Here is a 20,696-nt window from a genome sequence, read left to right on the forward strand (position 1 = left end):
CCAGGGGAGTGGCTCCCAGAGCAGATGTGTGCCGTAACTCCACGTTGAAAGTTAGGTCACTTTGGAAGTTTTAAAGAAACTTAAAATCGGTGGCTTTGCCTGTCCAGCGGGGCCTTGGGGAGCCCTGGAGGACGCTCCCATTTCCACTGGGTGCTGGACACTGACTGCTCTCTCTGCCCTTCCTCATGTCCCTCCATGGTTCCTTTCCACTTTCGGTGTGCTGGGAGGGGCTAGTTTGAGGGAGATGGAGGGGAAACCCAGCCAAGAACTTGAATGTCACAGAGGTCCTTTCTTTCACCAGGATCTGGGATGGGGGGCAAGGGCCACCTGGATGGCACAGAGCCCTCGTCTTCCAGCTAAGGGGGCCTTGGAGTTGTTGCTGGCCCAGGAGGGCAGCAGGGTGGTCCAAGGTCGCCCCTCAGGTCTGAGATTCTGCCCTGCTTGACTCAAAGAGCTTTGGTTCGTTCATGTGCAAAACCCCCTCACCTCAAGGATTCCCTCTGACAAGGTCTTGGGCATCCTGAAGAGGCTGAGGGAGAGGGGGCCAGGGAGGACAAAGGAGGAAGAGATCAGAGAACCTAGGGAAAGAGCCAGGTCGGGGCTCCTCAGCTCAGACTGGGTCTCAAGCTGATGGGGAGACGAGGAAAATGAGATTGTAAGGAATACGCCCAGATCCAGGGCCCCCAGGAGGGCCCTCCCACCCACCCTCAGGGTTGAACCCAGAGAGCAGAGGATCCAGAGATAGCCCACCAGCCGGTTCTAGGGTTAGTGAATCTAACCCCCAAACCTGCTCTGCCCCTGCCCAGCTGGGTGACCTTGGGCAAGTGGTAACCCTCTCTGGGCCTCAGTCCTCCTTCCTTCTGTAAATGAGGGTAGGGGGAGCTTAGAGGAAAGACCAGCTGCCGAGCTCTAAGGTTGGGGGTTCCCTCCCACTCAGCAGCGGAGGGAATCCCCACCAAGCACCGGGGAAGGAACAGGACTATGGGAGGGAAGGGAGGGAGCGAAGGGTCATGGGGGCCAGCACCCGGCAACGGAAGATGCCCCCGGCCTGGTAAGTCCCCAGGTCCCCACTCTCATCCCACAGGAGTCTGTCTCTGCATCCCCAGACCCTGGAGCAGGAGCCCCCTCCTCCCAGAGATACGGGGGTGGGGTCCGGAGCAGACACAGGGCTCTGTGTCAGGGGGACACAAGAAGGGACGCTCGCTCCCTTCCGCAGCTCCCCTTTGGATTGCCCCAGGCGGACAAGTCCCTGACCTACTCGCCCACCAAGGAGATGGGGGACGCCGCTGGGACCCCCGCCCTGGGATCCCCCGACTGCCCACTCACCGGCCAGAGGCGGCCGCAGCAGCCGGAGCCGGCGCCTGGCCCGAGCGCGAAGACAAGTGCACGGCCGGGCAAGGGCGTGAGAGCGGGAGGTGTGCGCGCGCCGCCGCAGAGCTGACCCCCGCCCGCCGCCCCGGCCCCGCCCCGCCGCCCGGGAGGGGGCCGACCCCGGGGATCCAGGGAGGGAGCCGCCGCCGAGCGCCGCCGCTCTTCTCCAGAAAGGGGACAAGAGGGAATCCCCCTCCGCGTCTCGCCGAGCCCACCCCCCTCAGGGGCGTGACAGCAATCTCGGAGGACGCTCCAAGCTGGGAGGCTCCTCTGCGGCTGCCGGCTGGAGGCCGCACGTTGTCCAACCGGGGAAACTGAGGCCGGGAGAAGGGAAGCCCGTTGCCGGGCCGGCGCCCCGGCAGCGCTGGACACGGCTGCCCCCCGGACTCCGGGGCCGGATCTCCAGAATCCCGGGAAGGCGCCCAGCCAGCGAGGGGGCACAAGGCAGGGCAGGGGGCGCTGGCTCTGGGGACTGGGGAGGGTCCAGGGCGAGACTAGAGGCTCGGGGCAGCCGGTGACGTTGCCCTGGCTGGAAGGTCCCAGTGAGAAAGGGGGAGTCTAGGTGACCAGAAAACAAACAACAGGAAACTTCAACGTCTCGTGTTTGGATCGGTGATGTGTCCCCTCCCCCAATTCACCTGCTGGATCACGGACCCCTCTGCGCCTGAATGGCAGAGGCCCCAGGCGACAGAATTTGTGAAGGTCACTCCGCCAAACTAGATCAATGCGGCTCCCGGGGTCTGGATCCCTGGGGGACGGCCCGGGGAAACCCAGAGGAAACCCCTTCGGTGACCTTGGTCCTGCCCGAACCCCTTTCTGAACCTCAGTTTCCCTCTGGTCAAAGGACAGCGCCCACCTCCAGGGTCTCTCCAGCTGATCTGTGGGGCCGCCGGCTTCATCTTGCTGTTTTCCTCCTTCAGATGCCACCCCCACCCCCAAGAAAGCCTGGCGCCCTCCCAAGCCACCCCTTGCAGTGCCCCTCCCCATTTTTGAACCCCACCCACCTTCTGCCGCGGTCTGGGGCAGGGGGCATTCCTCTTGGGAGCTGAGAGGCTTCTACAGACCTCCATCCTTCCCCCCACCCCTTTCCTTCCATATATTCTAAAAATAGTCCTCCCCCTCCTCAGTCCCCCAGCCGGGAGCACGTCGTGAAAGGTACTGTGCTCCCCCCGCAGGGACCCGGGATTCCGCGGCGCGGGCGGGGCTGGGGGACTCGGACAGCAAGACGGGAGGAGGCTGGGAGCGAACCCCTCTCCCATTGTGTGAGTGAGAGGCGCTCGGTGGGAGCCGACAGCGCGACCCGGACCGTGCGTGCAGGGAGTGAGAACAAAACAAAGGGGAGGGGGCCTCTCGGGTGTGCGTCTGCAGGCAGAGAGCTTGTGGTCCGCAGAGCCGTGGATGGGGGCATACCCAATACCTCCCTGGGGGCTGCTTCATGCTCCCTGTGGCTTGTGCTCGGGTCAAATACAATGAGGAAGAAAGTTAGAGGCAGCATAACAAGGGCTCCCATCACTGAGGGGTCTTCTGCAGATCGTGAGACCCCACCATCACCTTAGGGAGCCCCTGATCCCTCCCCAGTCCCAAAGCTGGTCCAGTCTCTGCCATCCCCCTACAGCCTCTTCTCCCTGACACAGATTTGTTCTCACCCATGTGACAGGTCACATCCCTGTCCTGCAAAGTGCCTTTCCCTCCCCCTCCCTCTTTCCTGAACCTAGAGGACCCTGACTTCTCCCAGGCCCAGAGTCTGGTTTCTCCTCCTGCTGCACCTCTTGCCCCAGTCCCTGAGCTGTCTCCCCAGACCACCCAGTGCACTCTGGCCACGCCCAGCATCTTTCTGAACCAGTCCAGCCTGAACCTTTGGGGTTGGCTGTCCCTCCACCAGGATCCCCTTCCCCTGCTCTCCTCACCTCCTACCCCTTTCTGAGCCTGGTCCAAGGTCACCTCCTGCCTAGAAGCGTCCCTTCTCAGGGCACATCACCCTGACTTACTGTCCTCACTGCTCTTGGCCCCTGGTGTGACCTGTACACTCATTCATCTTGTGCTTCCCCTAGGGAACAAGGAGCTAAGTGCCCCTTGGGCTTGGCCAATGGTCAGAGGATCCTGCTCCAGACCCATAGGGCCCCAGGGATCACCCTGCACTGAAAAAGGAAATGCCATCCAAAGAGGTGCTAGAAAGTGCCTTGGGGTCAAAGCACAGAAGATCCACTGCAGCCCCCAGCTGTGGCAGGGATGTCCCCTTGGGCAGCAAAATTAAAGAGTCAGGTGGCCACGTGTCCCCCACCCCAGACTGCTAAGCCATTTCCCAAATAACATGCCACTGGGGAAGGGACCCACAGGAAGTGAGTTCTTCACCTCATGAGTGGAAACCAGCCTGGAAGTGAAACTGTTCCAATGGCAAATAAGTGGGGACAGCAAAGACAAATGTGTGTGTGTGTGGGGGGGTGCTGCCCCTTCCCCTCTCACTACTTCTCCTAATGTTTTATTATCTTACACTTTTGAAACCAAAGGGAAGGATAAAAGGAAAACTGATTTGCTGAAGGGGACAAAGACCTAGAGAGGGTATGTGCCCCCATGGGACCAAGGGCTCAGCTGTCTTAGGCACCTACTATGTGCCACGTACTTATATAACCAGAGAATGGGCGGGGGGAGCGGGCCAAAAGCAGAGGACCCTGGGCTGGGCAGGAGGATTAGCAGTCCCCAGGGGTGTGTATGGGTGCCACGTCTTTGCGCCTTTCCTTGGCTGCCCAGGACTGGACTTCAGGCTGGAGTTCAAGGCCAACACGACAGGAGATGAGAGGGCACCCCGCGTGCGCGTGCAGGGCGGTGGGGCGTCAGGGACACCGAGACAAAGGCGGCTCCCCCAGGATCCCTAGGCGTTTAGAAAAACAACCTAAGGGCTGCCGGAGAAGGTACAGGACACGGAATGGGACACACATGATAAAACGACTCGTTTATCTGAAAATCAAATTTAAATGGATGCTCAGTACTTTATTTTCTAAATCTGGAAATTTTAAACCGACACCCAAGCTACTTTCTGCCACAGCGACCCCCACCTGCCACCCCTGCAGGCCAAGCGCTGGGGGCGCTGAAAGTACCTCTCCCCGCCCCACTCCCCTCCCTCCACTCCTCCACCCCAAAGTCCCCTCCTGGTCTCTTTGTTCCTCACATTGTTCCCTCCGCTCCTCTCAGAGCCCCGATCCCCTCCCCCTCCGGGTTCTCTCATCCCACCCTCCCCGGTCCCCCACCCGAGGCTCGCCCTTCCCCGACACCCCGCGCCCCACATCCCCATCCACCGCCCCTTCTCCGGCATCCGCCCCTCCTCCTCCCCTCCCGCACAGTCGCCTCCATTCCCCCTCCTGACCGCCCCCACGGTGCACCAAGGGGAACCCCGGCCGTCGGCTCCGACCCGCGCGCAGGCGCAGAGCTACGCGGCTTCCCCGAGGCCGACACCGCCCCCGCACTGCGGCCTGCGCGCCCGGTTGTCAAGGCGACGGCGGGGGCTGGAGCGGAAACCTCGGGAAGACCCCGCTCTCGCAAGCTCCTCCGCCACCCCCTCGGCAAACCCCACTCCGGTTTGAGCCGGTTTCCCCACCCCGCCCCCAGTGCGCACTGCGGCTGGAAAGGATTCCCCGGCCCCCAGGGCGGAGAAGAGCGTGGGTGGAGGGGAATCAACGCATGCGCGCTGAGCCGCCGCGCGAAGGGAAAGCCCAGACGCGTGAGGCAAGCACCCCTTACGCAGGCGCAGTGCGCACCCGGCGGCCCCGCGGCTCCGCCCGGTCGTCCTGGCAACGCGCGCGGGGAGGGCTGGGAATGCACGGAACTCCCCTCTCACGCCCCCTCCTGGAGCGGGGATTCCCAGTTGCCAGCGCGCAGGCGCAGGCCTGGAATTCCGCAGGGGCGGGGCCGGAGCGAGCTGAGTCTTTTCTGTCGGAAGGAACAAAGTTATCCGCTTTGTCTTTATGTCTGAGGGCTCAAGGCGAGGCTCTCGGCTCCAGTCCTGAGTTTTAGCTTCATTCTGGTCCCTTTACAGGTCTCCAGGAGATCATGCCACGCGCCGATCCGCCCAGGCGCCCCACCGTCTCGGTGAAGCCCCACTCCGTTCCCGGACGAGGCCGATGCTCCCGCCTGGCTGTTTCCAACAGGCTCATCACCACTGACCCCCGACCTTCCCTCCTCCCCCGCTGTCACGCGGGAGGTTCCTTTGCCAAGCCCCTCTTTAGCACTCGCCCTTCCCAGGCTCGAGGATTCTCAAGACAGCCTGGGGCCGGGACTGTCTGTCCCCTCGTTTTATAGGGGAGGAAACTGAGGCTTAGACCATTAAGGCCCTTGCCTGAGATCTTAAAAGAGGTGCAGTTGGGATTCGAACCCAGGCCTCCATTTGTGGAGCGTGATCTGGACCTGTTCTCTGACTAGGGCACCTGCACCCATGGATAAACTGGCCGTGTCCCAGGACTCTGATGCAGCTGTTACATGCTTGGCCGGGGCCTGGCATTTAGGGGCAGTTCTTTTGGCTGGTACAGTCCCCATTCCCTTCCTCAGCACCCCCTGCTAGGCACTGTACCCTCAAGTCCCTTAATCCTCACTGAGGCTTCCTGGGGCTTTTTTCTGTATCCCCCTCCCCAAACCCTGAAGGCCTAGTCCCAGGGTTGGCTCCTGGGGTACCTCCAAACTAAGTCCTGGGCTCAGTCTATTTTGGGTGGTTCTTTCCTATAGTGGGGATGGAACCCGGGCTTAGGGCATGCTGGGCAGGTGAGCCAACTCTGGCTACAGCTCCAGTCCTGCTGGGTAGCCTTTAATGTCAGTGACAATCGTTCAGCACCAGCCATACTATTCTTCAGCTGTACCCAATTATCAATGCACCTTCCCAAGTCACAGGAGTTGTGACTGCCAGGCCTCTGTAAGTACGGTTCCTTTTGCATTTCTGTCCTTTGCTTGGGTGAAGAACTCCTATGCATCCTTTAGGTCCCTCCTCCTTGAGGCCTTCCCTACCTCTGGGCAGAGGCTGGCCCACTTCACCCCAGCCCTGACTCTCTAAGCTGGATCCCCATCTGTGGGGACCTGCATCTCTCCAGGTGAGAGGAACCAACAGGGCAGAGGTGTGGAGGGGAACAGAACTGCTGTGCTGAAGGCTCCGAGGTCAAGGAGCAGTGGGCACAGGTAGGGCCTGCCCTAGACGGGAGCCCTAAGAGCAGCCCGGCAAAATTGCCAACCTCCCCCCCATGCCCATCATGGGTGATCTCAATTCCTACAGTACCAAGGCCTGGCATACAGCAGGCACTCAACAAATATCTATTGCTTGTGTATGTGGTAGTAGGGATTGAACCCAGGGCCTTGCAGTGCTGGCAAGCGCTCTACCACAGAGCCATGTCCCAACCCTTTGTTTTTGAGACACGGTCTCACTAAGTCACACAGGCTGGCCTCAAACTTGTGGTCAGCCTCAGCCTCCCAAGTGCCTGGATCTTTCCCTTGCCTCATAGCCATTCCCAGAGCCAGTTGCTGTCCTGCCCTTTGTCCCTGAGCCCACGAAGTCAAGTGCTACAGATGATTGGCCACTACCAGACCTCATGGGTGAAGGCACAGCCTGGATCAGACCTGGCTTTCCTCCCCCATGGCCCAAGCAATGTGCTCACCCCACAGCCTCGTGAACCTGCCTGCTGAACCTCTCTCCATGGATTATGGGCTCTAGAAGCCAGAAATGGGGTCAAAGCCCACCCTGTCTTTCCCACAGTCTGATAGGATGCTTGTTCCCACCCAGATCCACCTGCCTGCTGCAGCCTCTGGGCCCTGCCAGCTCAGCGCCCTCGTCCCCCCTCAGGATGCCATCTGACTCATCCTGTAAAGCAGGCTCAGGAGAAATCCACCAGTGGGAAGCCAGCCCAGAATCCCTCCCAGACGCCTCCCCTGTAGAGATGACAGCAGAGGAACCAGTATCCCCTCACCCCAAGTATGGTGGCAGATGAACACTGGCCTCCAACTGTCCTCTCTCCCTGGCCCCGAAATACTACATGACCTTGGGGCAGCACATGTCTCTGAGCCCTGCAGGCTCAGGAAAAGGTCATACGGGTCTCAGTGGACAAGTGTCATAGCTTGAAGTGGGGCCCTTGCCTTTCCCAGCCATGGTCTCAGCTCAGGTCAGGGCCGGTACCCAACGAGAACACTGCCAGCCGTCCCCCACCTCTGGCCAACCCTCCGCAGCTACCCACGCACACAGGCCTTGCCCACCGCCTTTATTGGGTGCTCAGTCCCGGGGCTCCACAGGTGCCGCGCGGGATATTGAGGGTGTCACTCAGAGCAGGGACCCACTGGCTAAAGAGGGTTGGCGGTGATGGCGCACAGCCCCAGGGACAGGTACCAGGGTCCCTGGACTCTCTGAAATCCTCAGAGCTGACCCAGTGAGAGGGCATTCGCAGTCGAGTCGTGGCCTGGACCGCCTGTGGGGCGGTCCCCCCAGTTCTGGTCTCACTTGGGGGCGTTGAAAGGCAAGGCCCGCTGGTTCATGGGGTTGTCCGGAGAGCGCAGCCACTCCTTCTTCAGTAGCTGCTTCAGCTGCGACAGCCGCATGTTGGGGTTCTCCTGCTTGAGCCGGGGCAGCTGCGCTTCCTCGAAGGCGGTGAAGGCCGCCCGCATGCGGCGCTCGGGGTGCCGGTCCGCCTCTTCCGCCACGCTGGGAGCGCACAGGGGCGGGCATTAGGGCGCTGGGTCGCTTGCAGGGTGGTGGGGTTGGGTGGAGGTGTCCAGGGGCAGGTCCCCACTCCGCCCCGTAGGGAGGCCCCGCCCCACGGACCCTCCCACCCGGGGACGCCCCGCCCCGCCCCGCCCCTACCTGAGCACAGCGATGGCGTCCTCGATGGTGCGCGCCTCCACGCTGCCCTCCTCCAGCACGCGGCGGTTCACGTTCTCTTCGAGCGGCACCTCCAGATGGCTCTTGGTTTTCTCTGCTTGGGGCAGGCAGACGGCCGGGTGGGTGGTGACAAAGACACGCAGAGTCAGAGATGCAGAGTTCCAAGATGATGAGGCAGCGGCAGAAGCAGCCAGCGAGGGAGGAGGGGGCGGAGAGGAGCCGGGTCTGACCGGGAGGGGGCCGCCCCTGTGCCCAGCCCTGCCGGCCCGCCGCACGCTCCTCACCCCCCAAGGCCCTGACGCAGCGCCCCACACGGGGCTCGGGACCTCCCACTAGCACTCTGGGGAGCACCAGCCCCTGGCGGGTGGGTGCGGATCAATCCACGCATGCGCACACCTGTGACGTCCCAGCCATCCTTCAGCATGAAGGAGGCCTGCAGACCCCGGGGTACATCCCAGGGTTCAGCCTTCAGTGGCCAAGAGGGCCACTCCATAGTGACAGGCAGCCCACCTGTGTCGAGGGTATCCCTGTGCTGATGGTCCCGACGCAGTGTGTCCTCAATTTGGGCGCGGGTGACCTTACTGGGGGCCGCCCGGGGCGCCTTGCCACCCTTGAGCTTGGAGTCCTCCTCCTCCAGCAGGCGCTGCGTCTCCTTCTTGCGCTCCAGCTGCTCCAGGCGCCGCTTCTCCTTCTCCTCCTGTGGGGACCGGTGTCAGGCTGGGGAAGCCACCGCACCCGGCTGGCATGCGGGGTCCTGGTGGTCATCCCAGCCAACCTGCACGGAGGCCTGGTGGTGTCCTACTCTGTGCTGGGTGCGGGGACACAGCGGGGCTCAAGATGGGCCCAGGGGCTGCCCAAGCGAAAGGCTCCGGTCCTACAGGAATGTGGGCAACAGGGGACCCTGGCCAGGACAAGCAGCAGCCCTTGGAGAAGGGACTGGGGACAGGAGGAGGGGTGGCCAGAGTGGCGCCTTCCTTGGTGAAGGGTGTGGCAGGTACAAAGGACCTGATGGGTTTGGAGGCTGGTGTGGCTGGAATGGGCAGCCAGGGGAGAGGGGCCAGGAGGGTGGGGACTGAGCGACGAGGAGCCTCAACACCTGCAAGGGCTCTGCTTTTGGTTCCAAGAGCCATGGGAAGTCTGGGCTCCTTTGGCAGCTGGGGAACATACTGTCCAAATGTCCCCAGCCTATTAGTGAGGGTGGGGTAGATCCCGACCCGGCCCTGAGGCAGCTGGGTGAGGGACAGCTGGTCTGTGGGACTTGCCTTGGCCACTGCCCGCCACCTGTGGGGGGAGGGGAGGTTCCGGTCTGTTTGTAGCCCCGCCATCTGCCCGGCACCCCACAGGCCCTGCCCTTAGACACCCCATCTGCCTGTTCACCGCCTGGGACTTCACCAAGTTCTCCCAAGGACACCTGCAGCATTCCCTGGGGCACCACCTGTATCCCCAGACAGACCTGGCAGAACTGAGGGTCCCAGAAGAGGGGTCCTCACGCCTAAGGCCAGGCTGCACAGGAGGAAAGTGGGAGGGGACTAAAGTCAAAGGTGTTTAAATGTGGCCACTGGGCTCTGCCCACTTCTGGGCCTGGGCACTCAGGCAGGGCCACTGGACTCTGAGATCAGTGTCCCACCAGTCAGAGGCTCCTCGACCCATGCTGGCGCATGCGCACTCCCCTACTTACTTTGCTCCAATGCCACTCTGCCTCAGGCCCTTTGTGCTGGCTCTTCCTAGCCTGGAGTGCCCTTGCCGGCCTCCTCCCTGGCCACTCTGGCGCCCCTGAGCCCGCCCACTACACCAGGTGGCTCTTCTCTGTACTCAAGATCCACCTTCCAGCCCTCTGATGACCCGAGAGCCTTGGTTGTGGGTGGTGGCTTTCTGGGCGCTGGCCAGACACAGGCAGGAGGAGGGAAAGCAGGCGGGGTCCCATCCCAAGTGCCCTCCTCCTCCATGGCTCCCTGGTGCTGGCCGTGGGCTGTGGTTGGAACATGTCCCCAAAGCTCGTGTGCCAGGAACTCGGTCCCCAGGATGGGGTGTTGATGGTGTTAGCAAGTGCAGCCTAGGGAGTGTTCTGATTGGATGGGGTCATGAGTGGGACCCCACAGTGGAGGCATGTGACACGTGGCTTCCTAAGAAGAGGGAGGGAGGTGGAGTTGGCAGCTCTGCCTCCCGGGGCTGCTGTACCACAGACAGGGTGCCACCTCTCCTCCAGGCAGCCAGCCCGCTGTCCCCAGCCCTCCGGTGCCCAGCAGCTGCTGACAGAAGTGTGCCAGAATGGAAGGATTCTGGAAGGTTCCAACAACTCAGGAAGGACAGGAAGCACGTGGTCATCACTGCTACAGGACCGGGCAGTAGTGTGAGACGAGCATCTGACTTTTGTTAGGGTGTGGTGGTGGCCGCCTATGCCCCAGCTGCCAGGACACTGAGGCAGGAGGGACACCTGCGCACAGGAGTTCAAGACCAGCCCGGGCAGCGCAGGGGGCCTGTCCAAACCAAGGCGCCCTTCAAGACGGGGCTGGGCACACAGGTGGGAAGCAGAGCCCGCCAGCACCAGCCCAGGCCTGGCCCACCACCAGGAAACACGCACAGTCATGCACGTGTGCATGCACACACACACACAAACACACACGTACTAACACATTCACACACATACACTCATACACATTCAAACACAATTACACACACATAGTCATATATGCACACATAGACACACACACCTATATACACATACACTTATATAAACACATGCACTCACACACACTGTCCCAAAATGCTCATACATATACACACTGACACACAAAATCACTCACAACTGACACATTTACAGTGTACACACATACACTCGAACACACACTCATACACAATCACACATTCATACACATACATACTCACACACACACTCAATCACATAAACTCACACTCAAAAACACATACATCCACTCACACTCATAAACATGAATGTTCACACAAACACACAACCACAACCAGACACCACATACACTTTCATTCACACACACACACACACACAAATGCACACATGCATATTCACACCCCCCAACATACATGCACTGAAACTCAAATACACACGTACTAACACATTCACACATACATGCACATACACCCGTGCACTCTCACACCCACACATACACACTGAAATACATACAAGTGTGTGCACAGTGCTCACACACACATGTACACATGCACTCATTCACTCACATAACACACCCAGTCACATGTACACTCACACTTATACACAACACACTGACACACACTTGCACGGTCATGCACAAACACAACCACACATATGCACACCCCCACTCACATACATTCATATGCACTCACACTCTCAGACACATTGACACACACCCACTTGCACACACTCAGACACACTTCCTCTCATGCACTCAAATCAGACACACATGAACACTCAAAAAGGCATGCTCAAACACACGTGCACACATATACAGACATACACTCACATGTACGCACATGTGCATACACTCACACACTTGTACACTCATGCACAGTCACTTAAACACATTCATAGATATGCTCACAGGCATACATACACACACATGAACACGCACACTCACACTCATACACACAACCACAAACTACAGTCACACACATACCCACACATGCACACACACATCCACACAAACACACTGACACATTCACACCCATACTCACACACACACCTTCAGGCTCATACGAGTACACACACACTGGCACATATCCTCATATACACACACACACACAATTTTTTAAAGGCCACTCAGTTCTGTACAGTAGGACAGTTAGCAGTTGGCAGCGTGGGTGGTGGGGCAAGGACACCGCCACTTGGTGGAACACTTCAGAGCTATCAGAAATGAACCTTATGCCAGGTGTGGTGGCAGTCCTGTCACCCCAGCAGCTCGTGGAGGCTGAGGCGGGAGGATTGCAAGTTCAAAGCCAGCCTCAGCAACTCAGCGAGACCCTGTCTCTAAATAAAATATTAAAAATGCTGGGATGGGGCTCGGTGGTAAGTGCCCGAGTTCAGGAGCTGGTACCAAAACCCCCCAAAACTGAGCCTCATAAAGGGCTGAGCTGGAACCCAGCTGCGTGGCAGTGCTCATGGCCAATGTGAAATGCCACTGCCAGGCTCCGGGTCACTACGCAGCCATTGAGCAGCCAGGACAGAGTGGGGCACCGGTGGAGGCACAGGGCGGGTGACAGGTGCTTGGGGCCAGAACAGTGGGGATTGGAGGTCAGTGGTTTGGATTTTTTTTTTTTTTCATCAAAATAGTGCACTTGACTGTTGACCTTCACCTCCCACCAGGACCCGGTGCAGCCACAGATCTGCACAGCTCTCACGGAGGAACAGGGAGGGGCCGGCGGGACCCCGAGGCTGGGACAGGGACCCTAGGCCGCCACAGGATGGTGGAGAAGAGCCATCGGCAGCGCCACTAAATGCAGAGTGTCCAAGTGAGGGCCACCGTGGACACAGGGAACCTGCCACCAGTATAGGTGCACTTTGCACTGCTACAGCGACATGCCCAGGCAGGCTGACTCCACAAAGAAAAGAGGTTTATTTTGGTTCTGGAGGTCAGAGAGAGGTCAGGGGCTGGGTCTATGGGAATGGAGGTGGCATCGTGCTTGTCAAGACGGAGCGCGTGTATCTGTCCCCTCTCCTTTATAAAGTCGCAGGACACCATCACAGGCGCCACCCCAAGACCTGATCTGACCTAATCCCGCCCCAAGGTCCCGGCTCTTCATCCACGAAGGCAGGACCTCAGGGGTTAAAGTGCCCGGAGTCGGCGACCACCTCATTCAGGGGACAGCGGGTCCAGCGCTGGCGTTGGGGCGCGATGCCCGCCCACCGATGGCAACTGCTGTTGGGAGGGGGCAAGGGGAGGGGCAAGGGGAGCGCGGAAGGTTCTGGAGCGGGGGAGGCAGGTGTGCGGTGGCAGCCCCCCCAGCACTGTCCAAGGCCACTTCTGTGCACCTGTCAACGTCTAGTGTCGGCGGGATTCTGCTGGCCCCCGAGCTTGTCCCCACTGCAGTGGGCCACTGCTCCACACGCCCTCCCAGGTGCGTGCCACATGGCGTGTGGCCCCACCCACCCAGGACAGGTGCTCCCGCTGCCTGATCTCTCTGTGCCTAGGTGTCCCCACTCAGAGGACGGCGACCACCCGACACCCAAGCGCAGGCCACGGGAGGGGTCCACGGCCCGAGCTCGGGGCATGACCTGCTCCCAGGCTGTGGCTGGGGGTCTCGGGGGTCTCGGTCTGGAGGCGGGATTTTAGCCAATCCCGTTTTTCCTCTGAGGTCTCAGCCAGGCTGCTGGGGACTTTGGATGAGGGGAAGGAAGGACGTGGGGCAGGGAGGGAAGGCCGCCGCGACGCAGCCAGAGGTGCGCTGTTTTGCTTGTGGAACCCAGAGTCTCAAGGCCAGCCGGCGCTCTGCCACCAAGCCTCCCTGCGGCCCTAGAGACCCGCCTCTAAAGCAAAGAGTAAAGACGTCCCAGGTCCCAGGGCATCATGAGGCGCAGAGAGGGAAACCAGTGACATTCTGGGTTTGCTGAAAACAAGACAGGAGCAGCCCCACACAGGCAGAGGGGAAACAGGGACAAGCACCCTGGTGGCCACAACTGGATTGGTAGGACAGTAGCCCTCGGGCGGGGTCAGCGCACTTCACCAGACAACCGGGGCAGAAACCAGGACTTGGCTGGTGTGGGTCGCTGGCACCACCTACTGTCCGCAGCAGGTCAGCACCGCCCTGAACCAAGCAGTCCTGGGGAGCAGGTTGTGGGTGAGCGGCGGGCTCAGCACCCAGCTGCAGCTCTGCCGGAACCCGGCACCCGACCATCCCTGCACCACAGGTGCTGAGCCGCACCCCTGGCCTCCACACCAGATGCCAGCGGCCCCTCCTCGCTAATTGTGACAACCAAACACATCTCCAGACATTGCCACATGTCCCTCAGGAGCTGAATTTTCCAGCAGGACTGACCAGTCTAGCTCCACCCCCGCAGAGAGGAGGGGCCTGGCCCACCATTCCCTAAATGAGGCCGGCTCTCACCACCCCAGGGCCTTTGCACAAGCTGCACCCGCTGTCTCCACCTCCCTCCCACCAACCTTCCAGGCCAGACCTCCCCACTCCACCAAGTTACGCCACAGCCCTGCCCACCTTGCGCTGCTCCTTCCTCATGACGTGTTTGTCCTCGTCCTTCCAGTACGCATCCTCCAGCTCCTTCTGCTTCTTGGCATCAGCTGCCGCTTTGGCCTCAGCCCTCCGTGCCCGGGCTGCCGCCGACTTGGTGTTCTCGCCCTGGAACTTCTTGGGCATCCCTCAGCAGGCTGCAGGGGAGGACACGGCGGTGAAGGGGTGCTGCCAACCCCCGGCACCCCAACCACACGTGGTGCCGTCACCCCCTGGGAGACCTCGTGGTCTCCTCCCTCTCTGATATTTTATCAAGGTCAACTGGTGCCTGTCACCCCAGAAATAAGAGGCTGAGGCAGGAGGATCGAAAGTTTGAGGCCAGCCTAGGCAACCTAATGAGGCCCTGTCCCAAAATAAAAATAAAAAGCGGGGGACATGGCTCAGGGGTGGGGCGCCCCGGGATCACAAAAACAAACATCGCCACCAAATCTGCAAAGTGAGCCACCTAAAAGGGCGCAGTGACCGAGTGCTGCTCTACACCCCCATGTGATCCAGCCACCACCTCTTCGCCCAGCGCCTTCCCATCACCTCAGGAGACCCCGCCCCCTGTCAGTCACTCCCCAACCCCAGGCCCTGATCTTCTCTGGGTCTCTGGTGACAGGATATTCTGGACACTTGACATGAACGGAACCACATGTTCTATGTCCCTTTGCGCATGGCTTCTGCCCCTCAGCCTCATGTTCTCCAGGCTCCTTCTCCGTGTCTTGGAGCCCGTCAATGCTTCATTCCTTTCATGGCTGCATAATATTCCACTGACGGGTAAGCCACTTTTCGGGGTACCAGGGATTGAACCCAGGGGTGCTGTACCACTGAGCCACACTCCCAGGCTTAAGTTGCTGACATTGGCCTTGAATTCACGACCTTCTGCCTCAGCCCCAAGTAGCTGGATCACCCTGTGTTCCACCGCGCCCTGCTGACGTGCCCCACTTTGTTTATCCACTCGTCTGCCAACGGGCATCTGCTGGACATCTGCGTAGTTTCAGCTTTTTGGCCCTTCTGAGTCATTCTACAGTGGGCCCCAGTGTCCCCTCCCACTCTGCCACTAGCAGGACTCAATCTTAGAGCCAATGACTCCCACAGTGGATGCTGGGGACCTCACACACCACACACCACAGCAGGTGCCCCCTTTCCTTAGTGGAGCACCTTACGCGGCCCAGCTCCACAGGGTGCTCCCCAAACCGGAAACCTGGAGCTGTCATTAGCCCCACTCAAAGGTGGGGACGCCCAGGTCCCCGCCAGGTCACACAGGGCTCTACATGAAGTGTCATTTCCAAAGCCAGCTTCTCAGATGACAGGAAGGCATGCTGCAGGGACTCAGGGCCCTGGAGTACCGAGCCCCCACCCCTCCAGAAACCCTGACACCAGCCTGTGCGCAGCAGCCACCGAGGGGAGGTTCTGGACAGAGGCAAGGACGTGTAAAGGCCCGTTGGCAGGAAAGGGCTGCGCCTTACAGGCCACTGCAGAGGCCACTGCAGGCCCAGTGGGGAGCAGGGGGTAGGGCAAGAGGGAGGGCAGAGTCGACAAGGCGAGGGGTCCTGGGCCGAGGCAGGCAAGGCTGGGGTGGCTGGGGTGGGCCGCACCATGGTGTCGTGGGCAGGGCTAAGCCTGAACCCCTTGGAGCCAGGCGGTGATTATAACTGGGAGGTGAGCGCAGGTCACGCCGGGCACATTCTAAACCACTGCGACCCTGGCTGAGCCTGGGGGGTTCACAGACGAGGCTCTGACAGTGTCAGTGACATACTCGGAGATCCCAGAGCTGGCAGCGGAAAGCCAGGATCCTAGCCCTTCGCAGCCCCTCAGTCCTGTGTCCCTAACCACTGTCATGCTCCAGGGTCCCCCAGCTGCCCCCCAAGAAACATCAGTGCAGGTCAAGATGCTGGGGTCACTGGGGCCCCTCAACCCTGAGGCTGGGCGGAGCAGGGCAGAGTGGGGACATGAGTTGCACCAAGGAGTGTCGGGCACAAGAGCTGGCTGTGTGACTAGCTGAGGTCCCTGAAGCCCCACTTCTCCCAGCCCTTCCTCAGACCCCTGAGTGCTTACAGAACACCCCGCAGAAAACCCATCCTGGAAGCCCCAGGAGACCATGGCAGGTGGGGTCACTGCTCATATGCAGACGAGGAACCAAGGCTCTCCCTGAGCCCCTCTTTGCTGCCTTTCCCACCCACCTCCTTGCTTCTCCCCTTCCCTCACTGAGAGGCCTCTTTGCCGTTCTTCAAATCCTCAAGCAGGTTTCCACCTCAGGGCCTTTGCACTTGCTATGCCCTCCACCTGGTACTCTTTGCCCCTCTTTTTATGTAGTAAACGCCTATTTAAACTTCAGGGCCAGACTCAGGAGTTCCCACCTGCAGGAAGCCTTCCCTGAGACCTCCTCCGATTCTTTCAGGACACAAACCTCTCTTGGAGACATGTACCTGGGTTGCTATTTTAGATTCATTTAGATGGTCACCTGATAAGTGTCCCTCTTTCCCACGAGGCTGGAGTGAGCAGGTGGCCAGCAGCACAGCAGAAAGACGCCTTATCAGAACTGAATGAGCAGGAATCCCACCCTCCATGTCAGAGAAAACCTATTTGTTGTTTAAACGGTCAGGCTCAGCTGGCCAAGCTAACACAGACACCCTTTCTTTTCTGCATGTCACTCAACAAACACACACAGTAACTAGTGGGTGTGGGGTGTATGGAAAGAAGTGGCCGTGAGCTGCCTGGGTGCACAGGACTCCCCAGACTGACGGGAAGATAGATGAGTGACAGGAGTTACAAGATGCAACCGGCCAGGCTGGACCTGCAGCTCAGTGGCAGAGCACTGATGCACAGGCCCTGGCTTCAATCCCCAGCACCACGCCCCCTCAGACACAATCAGAGCTGTGAGGACACTCAGGGCACTGGGAGGGGGCTCTCTGACCCTGCCTGGGTTGATGGCCCCTTAGAAAAGGTACAAAATGGGCTGGGGCTGAGAGGCAGAGCACCTGCCTAGCATGTGCGAGGCCCTGGTTCGATCCTCAGTACCACGTAAAAATAAATAAAATAAAGGTATTGTGTCCGTCTACAACTAAAAATATTTAAAAAAAAAGAAAAAAATGAAGAGAGGGAACCCAGCCTGCGGAGGTGTGCGGGAGACAGCTCGGGAACCGGGGACTCCCATTCCAGGATGACAGGAAGGTGTGGCGGGCCTTCCAGCGGCACCTGTGGGACAGAGCCCTCGGGGTGGGTGAGGCGGTGGACTTGAGGACCCGCACGGGTGGGGTGCAGGGGGTGGGAACTGAGACCCACGTGACTGATCGCAGGTGAATCAAACAGAGGATAAAGCTCAACGCTGCCTCCTCCAAGAAGCCCTCCCAATTGTATCCCCCGGGCCACCCCAGCCCAACCCCTAACGCCGCAGCCAGAGAATGTCCGCATCCTGCTCGGTCCTCCTCCGGGTGCAAGCTGCTCAGTGCACCGTGGGGCTGGGTGGCCTCCAACCCGATGCCCTCTGGGTTTCAGTCCCTGGGTCTGAGAAATGGGCACAGCCCCACAGCGGCAGCTGTCAAGACTGGGCACCAGAGGTGCTCCCGTCCCCGAGCACCCCACCTCCAGCCTTCCAGCGGGCAGACCCGCGCCGAGCAATCCCCGCAGGGCCCGTCGGCCCCTTTACACACGGGCTCCGCCCGCACCGCCGCTGCTCCTACCTCCTTCCTCCAGCGCCGGCCCGGTCGCGCCTCCGTGACGTCACTACAGAGCCTGCGCGTTGACTTTCCGGTGGCGCGCTCTTATTACGTAACCATGCCGCGGCCATCTTGGTAAAGGAAATTCTGGCCGGGCCTCGGCCCGACTCTAAGTCATCAGCCATTTCTTCTTTATAAAACGAGGATATTTCGTGAATCTTCATTATTTGTTCTCACTTCATATATTGGAGAGCCAGAATGGTGGACAGAAGGTATAATCTAGAACATTACCTTTACCAAGATGGCCGCTGCCCGGATGAAAGATGGTGGCCTCAATTTCACACGTGGTCTGACGGCGTCAGCCAGGAGTTGCCCGGCCGCCAGGGCGCGCCCGTGGTCCATATGGGGAGATGATCCAGGTAGTACGAGAGACTGTGAATTGGCAACAAGTTTTAGCTTTGAAAGCGCTTTCCTAGTCCAGAAATCTTCGTCCCACTCGCGACGCTAGGGCACAGGAGAGAGAGGGGCATAGAAAGTAACGCCCCCTGGGCTGGGCTGGAGCTCCTCATCCTCATCCTCATCCTCAGCGCGTGCTGCCCACGTGCCCCTGGGAGAAGAGAAACCAGGCCCTCAGCGGTGCAGGGGGGAAGCTGAGGCCGAGAGACATCAGGAATCAAATTTGGCTAAAGTGTAACTGCGGGCGGTTCAAAATTTTCCTCTTTCGTTCCTACTGGCCTTTTCCCCTGGACTACTGACTCTACCTCCCCTATTTTCATTTTTCTATTTTATTTTCCTTTTTTTTTTTTTTTTGGTAAGGAGGATTGAACTCAAGGGCTCTTAACCACTGAGCCACATCCCCAGCCCTTTTTTTTTTTTTTTTTTTGAGACAGGGTCTCACTGAGTTGCTTAGGACCTTGCTAAATTTGCTGAGGCTGGCTTTGAACTTGTGATCCTCCTGCCTCAACTTCTGGAGACGCTGGGATGACAGGCACCTTTATTATTTTATTAAGTAAGTAGGTTTGGGACACCAATTTGTTTTAGGTACCTATGCATCAGTATGTCTTAATTGACTAAGCCTTAGTATCCTCTTCAAGGCTCAGCGGTAGAGCGCTCGCCTTACATGTGCAAGGCCCTGGGTTCAATCCTCAGCACCACATAAAAATAAAGTTATATAAAAAAAAAGTACCATCTTAAACAATTTAAAGCGTGCAGCGTAATAGGTTTCTTCCTTTTCTTTTTTCTCTTTCTTTCCTACTGGAGATAGAACCCCAGGTTGCTTACTACTGAACTGCATCCCCCAGACCTTTATTTATTTACGCTTTGACACCGGGTCTTGCTAAATTGCTCAGGATCTTCCTAAGTTGGGGAGGCTGCCCTTGAAGGGGGGAAGTTCCCTCTGTGCAGTCTTCTGAATCACTAGAATGACAGATCTGTGCCACCATGCCACGCTTAGATTTCTTTCAAGAGCATTTCATTTTATGATTTTCATGACACTGTAAATCATTAGAGCCCTTTATGAGTTTGCTGAAAATGTAATTTTCAGGTCAACTCGATGACAGTAGAAAAATGTCACTGAATTCATAACGAAGATGTTTGGGTGCCTGGGCAATGTCTATAGTAGGCAGAGGGCTCCCCCAGGTGTTCAGGATCCCTGGATACAGGAAATCCTTGGTCATCTAGCAAAAGAGATTTTGAAAATGTAGTGAAGGGTGTGGACTTTAAAATGCAGAGGAGACACTGTGGTGAGTGAAGAAGGCAGGCACAGACAGACAAGCAGGGCGTGGCTCCTTCGCATGTGCAAGTCGCAGGAGAAGAGAGCGGAGTGGTGCTGTTGGGTTAAAAGCCAGTCGGGTCCTGGAGAGCCTGCTGCTGGATAAGGAGGTCTCCAAAGAACGTGGGGATGGGGAGCTGGGAGGGAAGATGGCCACTGTCATTACCTCCAGTCCTTGGGAGAGGACCTGGAAACAGGATCCTTGGCTGTAAGTGGGCTCGAGGTGGCCCTCCACTGTGTCCCAGTCCCAGCCCCCGCCCTCAGGAGTAAGTAGTGACATGTCCAAAACCTCCCCATGGAGTCCTCCAGGTTCTTTCTTTGAGATCAGAAAGCAATATGCTGCAGTGTTAGGGCTGTTGCAGTCCTGGGGTGGAACAGCTGGTGACCAGAGGCAGGGGGATGGAGGAATTGGGGGAATGATGGTAGAAGGAAGCAAAGTTTGAGTAGGAAGAACCGTTCCAGGCGCTCCATGTTGCTCCTGTGCATTTCCACAGTTGAAAATCTGCAGGAGTAGGGATTTCTTTCTTTGTTTTGGTAGAACCCAGAGGCACTTAACCATGGAGCCCCATCCCCAGCCCTTTTTATTTTTTATTTACAGACAGGGTCTCACGAAGGTGCTTAGGGCCTTGCTAAATTAGGAGGCTGGTGTGGAACTCCTGATCCTCCTGCCTCAGCCTCCTGAACCGTGGGATTACAGGCGTGGGCCACTGTGCTGGGCAGACAGAGTAGGTTGCTCAGCTCCGTTTAGTTTAGTTTGGGTTTGGGTGCTGGGCTCCTGCACACCCACCACGCCCTACTGCTGAGTTCCTTCTGGGCCGGACTTTTGCATGTGCTCGCATCCCTGTGGCTGTGTGCACACAGGCAGAGGCCTAGGAAGAGG

At 58.8% G+C, this 20,696-nt stretch overlaps 1 protein-coding gene across 3 annotated transcripts; it reads right to left on the reverse strand.

Annotated features, from left to right (window-relative positions):
- Positions 1-7,581: 7,581 nt before the first annotated feature.
- On the reverse strand, positions 7,582-18,125 carry Ccdc124 (coiled-coil domain containing 124). 3 transcript variants are annotated; one of them, XM_027932553.2, is made up of 5 exons: positions 18,070-18,125; positions 14,372-14,541; positions 8,723-8,909; positions 8,195-8,306; positions 7,582-8,035 (listed from the first exon to the last, which is right to left on the reverse strand). In XM_027932553.2, exons 2-5 carry the CDS (start codon positions 14,528-14,530, stop codon positions 7,831-7,833), a joined length of 663 nt encoding a protein of 220 aa, XP_027788354.1. In that variant the 5' UTR covers positions 14,531-14,541; positions 18,070-18,125; the 3' UTR covers positions 7,582-7,830. The 3 variants fall into 3 exon arrangements, with proteins under 3 accessions (XP_027788354.1, XP_027788352.1, XP_027788353.1); XM_027932551.2 differs by having other exon boundaries at positions 8,195-8,309; XM_027932552.2 differs by lacking the exon at positions 18,070-18,125 and adding an exon at positions 17,972-18,063 and having other exon boundaries at positions 8,195-8,309.
- Between the last annotated feature and the right edge of the window lie 2,571 nt (positions 18,126-20,696).

The sequence above is a fragment of the Marmota flaviventris genome, chromosome 1, assembly GCF_047511675.1.
Source record: "Marmota flaviventris isolate mMarFla1 chromosome 1, mMarFla1.hap1, whole genome shotgun sequence".
Classification (NCBI taxonomy): domain Eukaryota; kingdom Metazoa; phylum Chordata; class Mammalia; order Rodentia; family Sciuridae; genus Marmota; species Marmota flaviventris.

Coding starts and splice junctions, on each gene's coding strand:
- Ccdc124 (XM_027932551.2), bottom strand. CDS start 14,530: ATGCCCAAGAAGTTCCAGGGCGAGAACACCAAGTCGGCGGCAGCCCGG. Junction 8,910..14,371: donor TGAGGAAGGAGCAGCGCAAG/GTGGGCAGGGCT, acceptor CGGTCCCCACAG/GAGGAGAAGGAGAAGCGGCG. Junction 8,036..8,194: donor GACGCCATCGCTGTGCTCAG/GTAGGGGCGGGG, acceptor GTGCGCTCCCAG/CGTGGCGGAAGAGGCGGACC.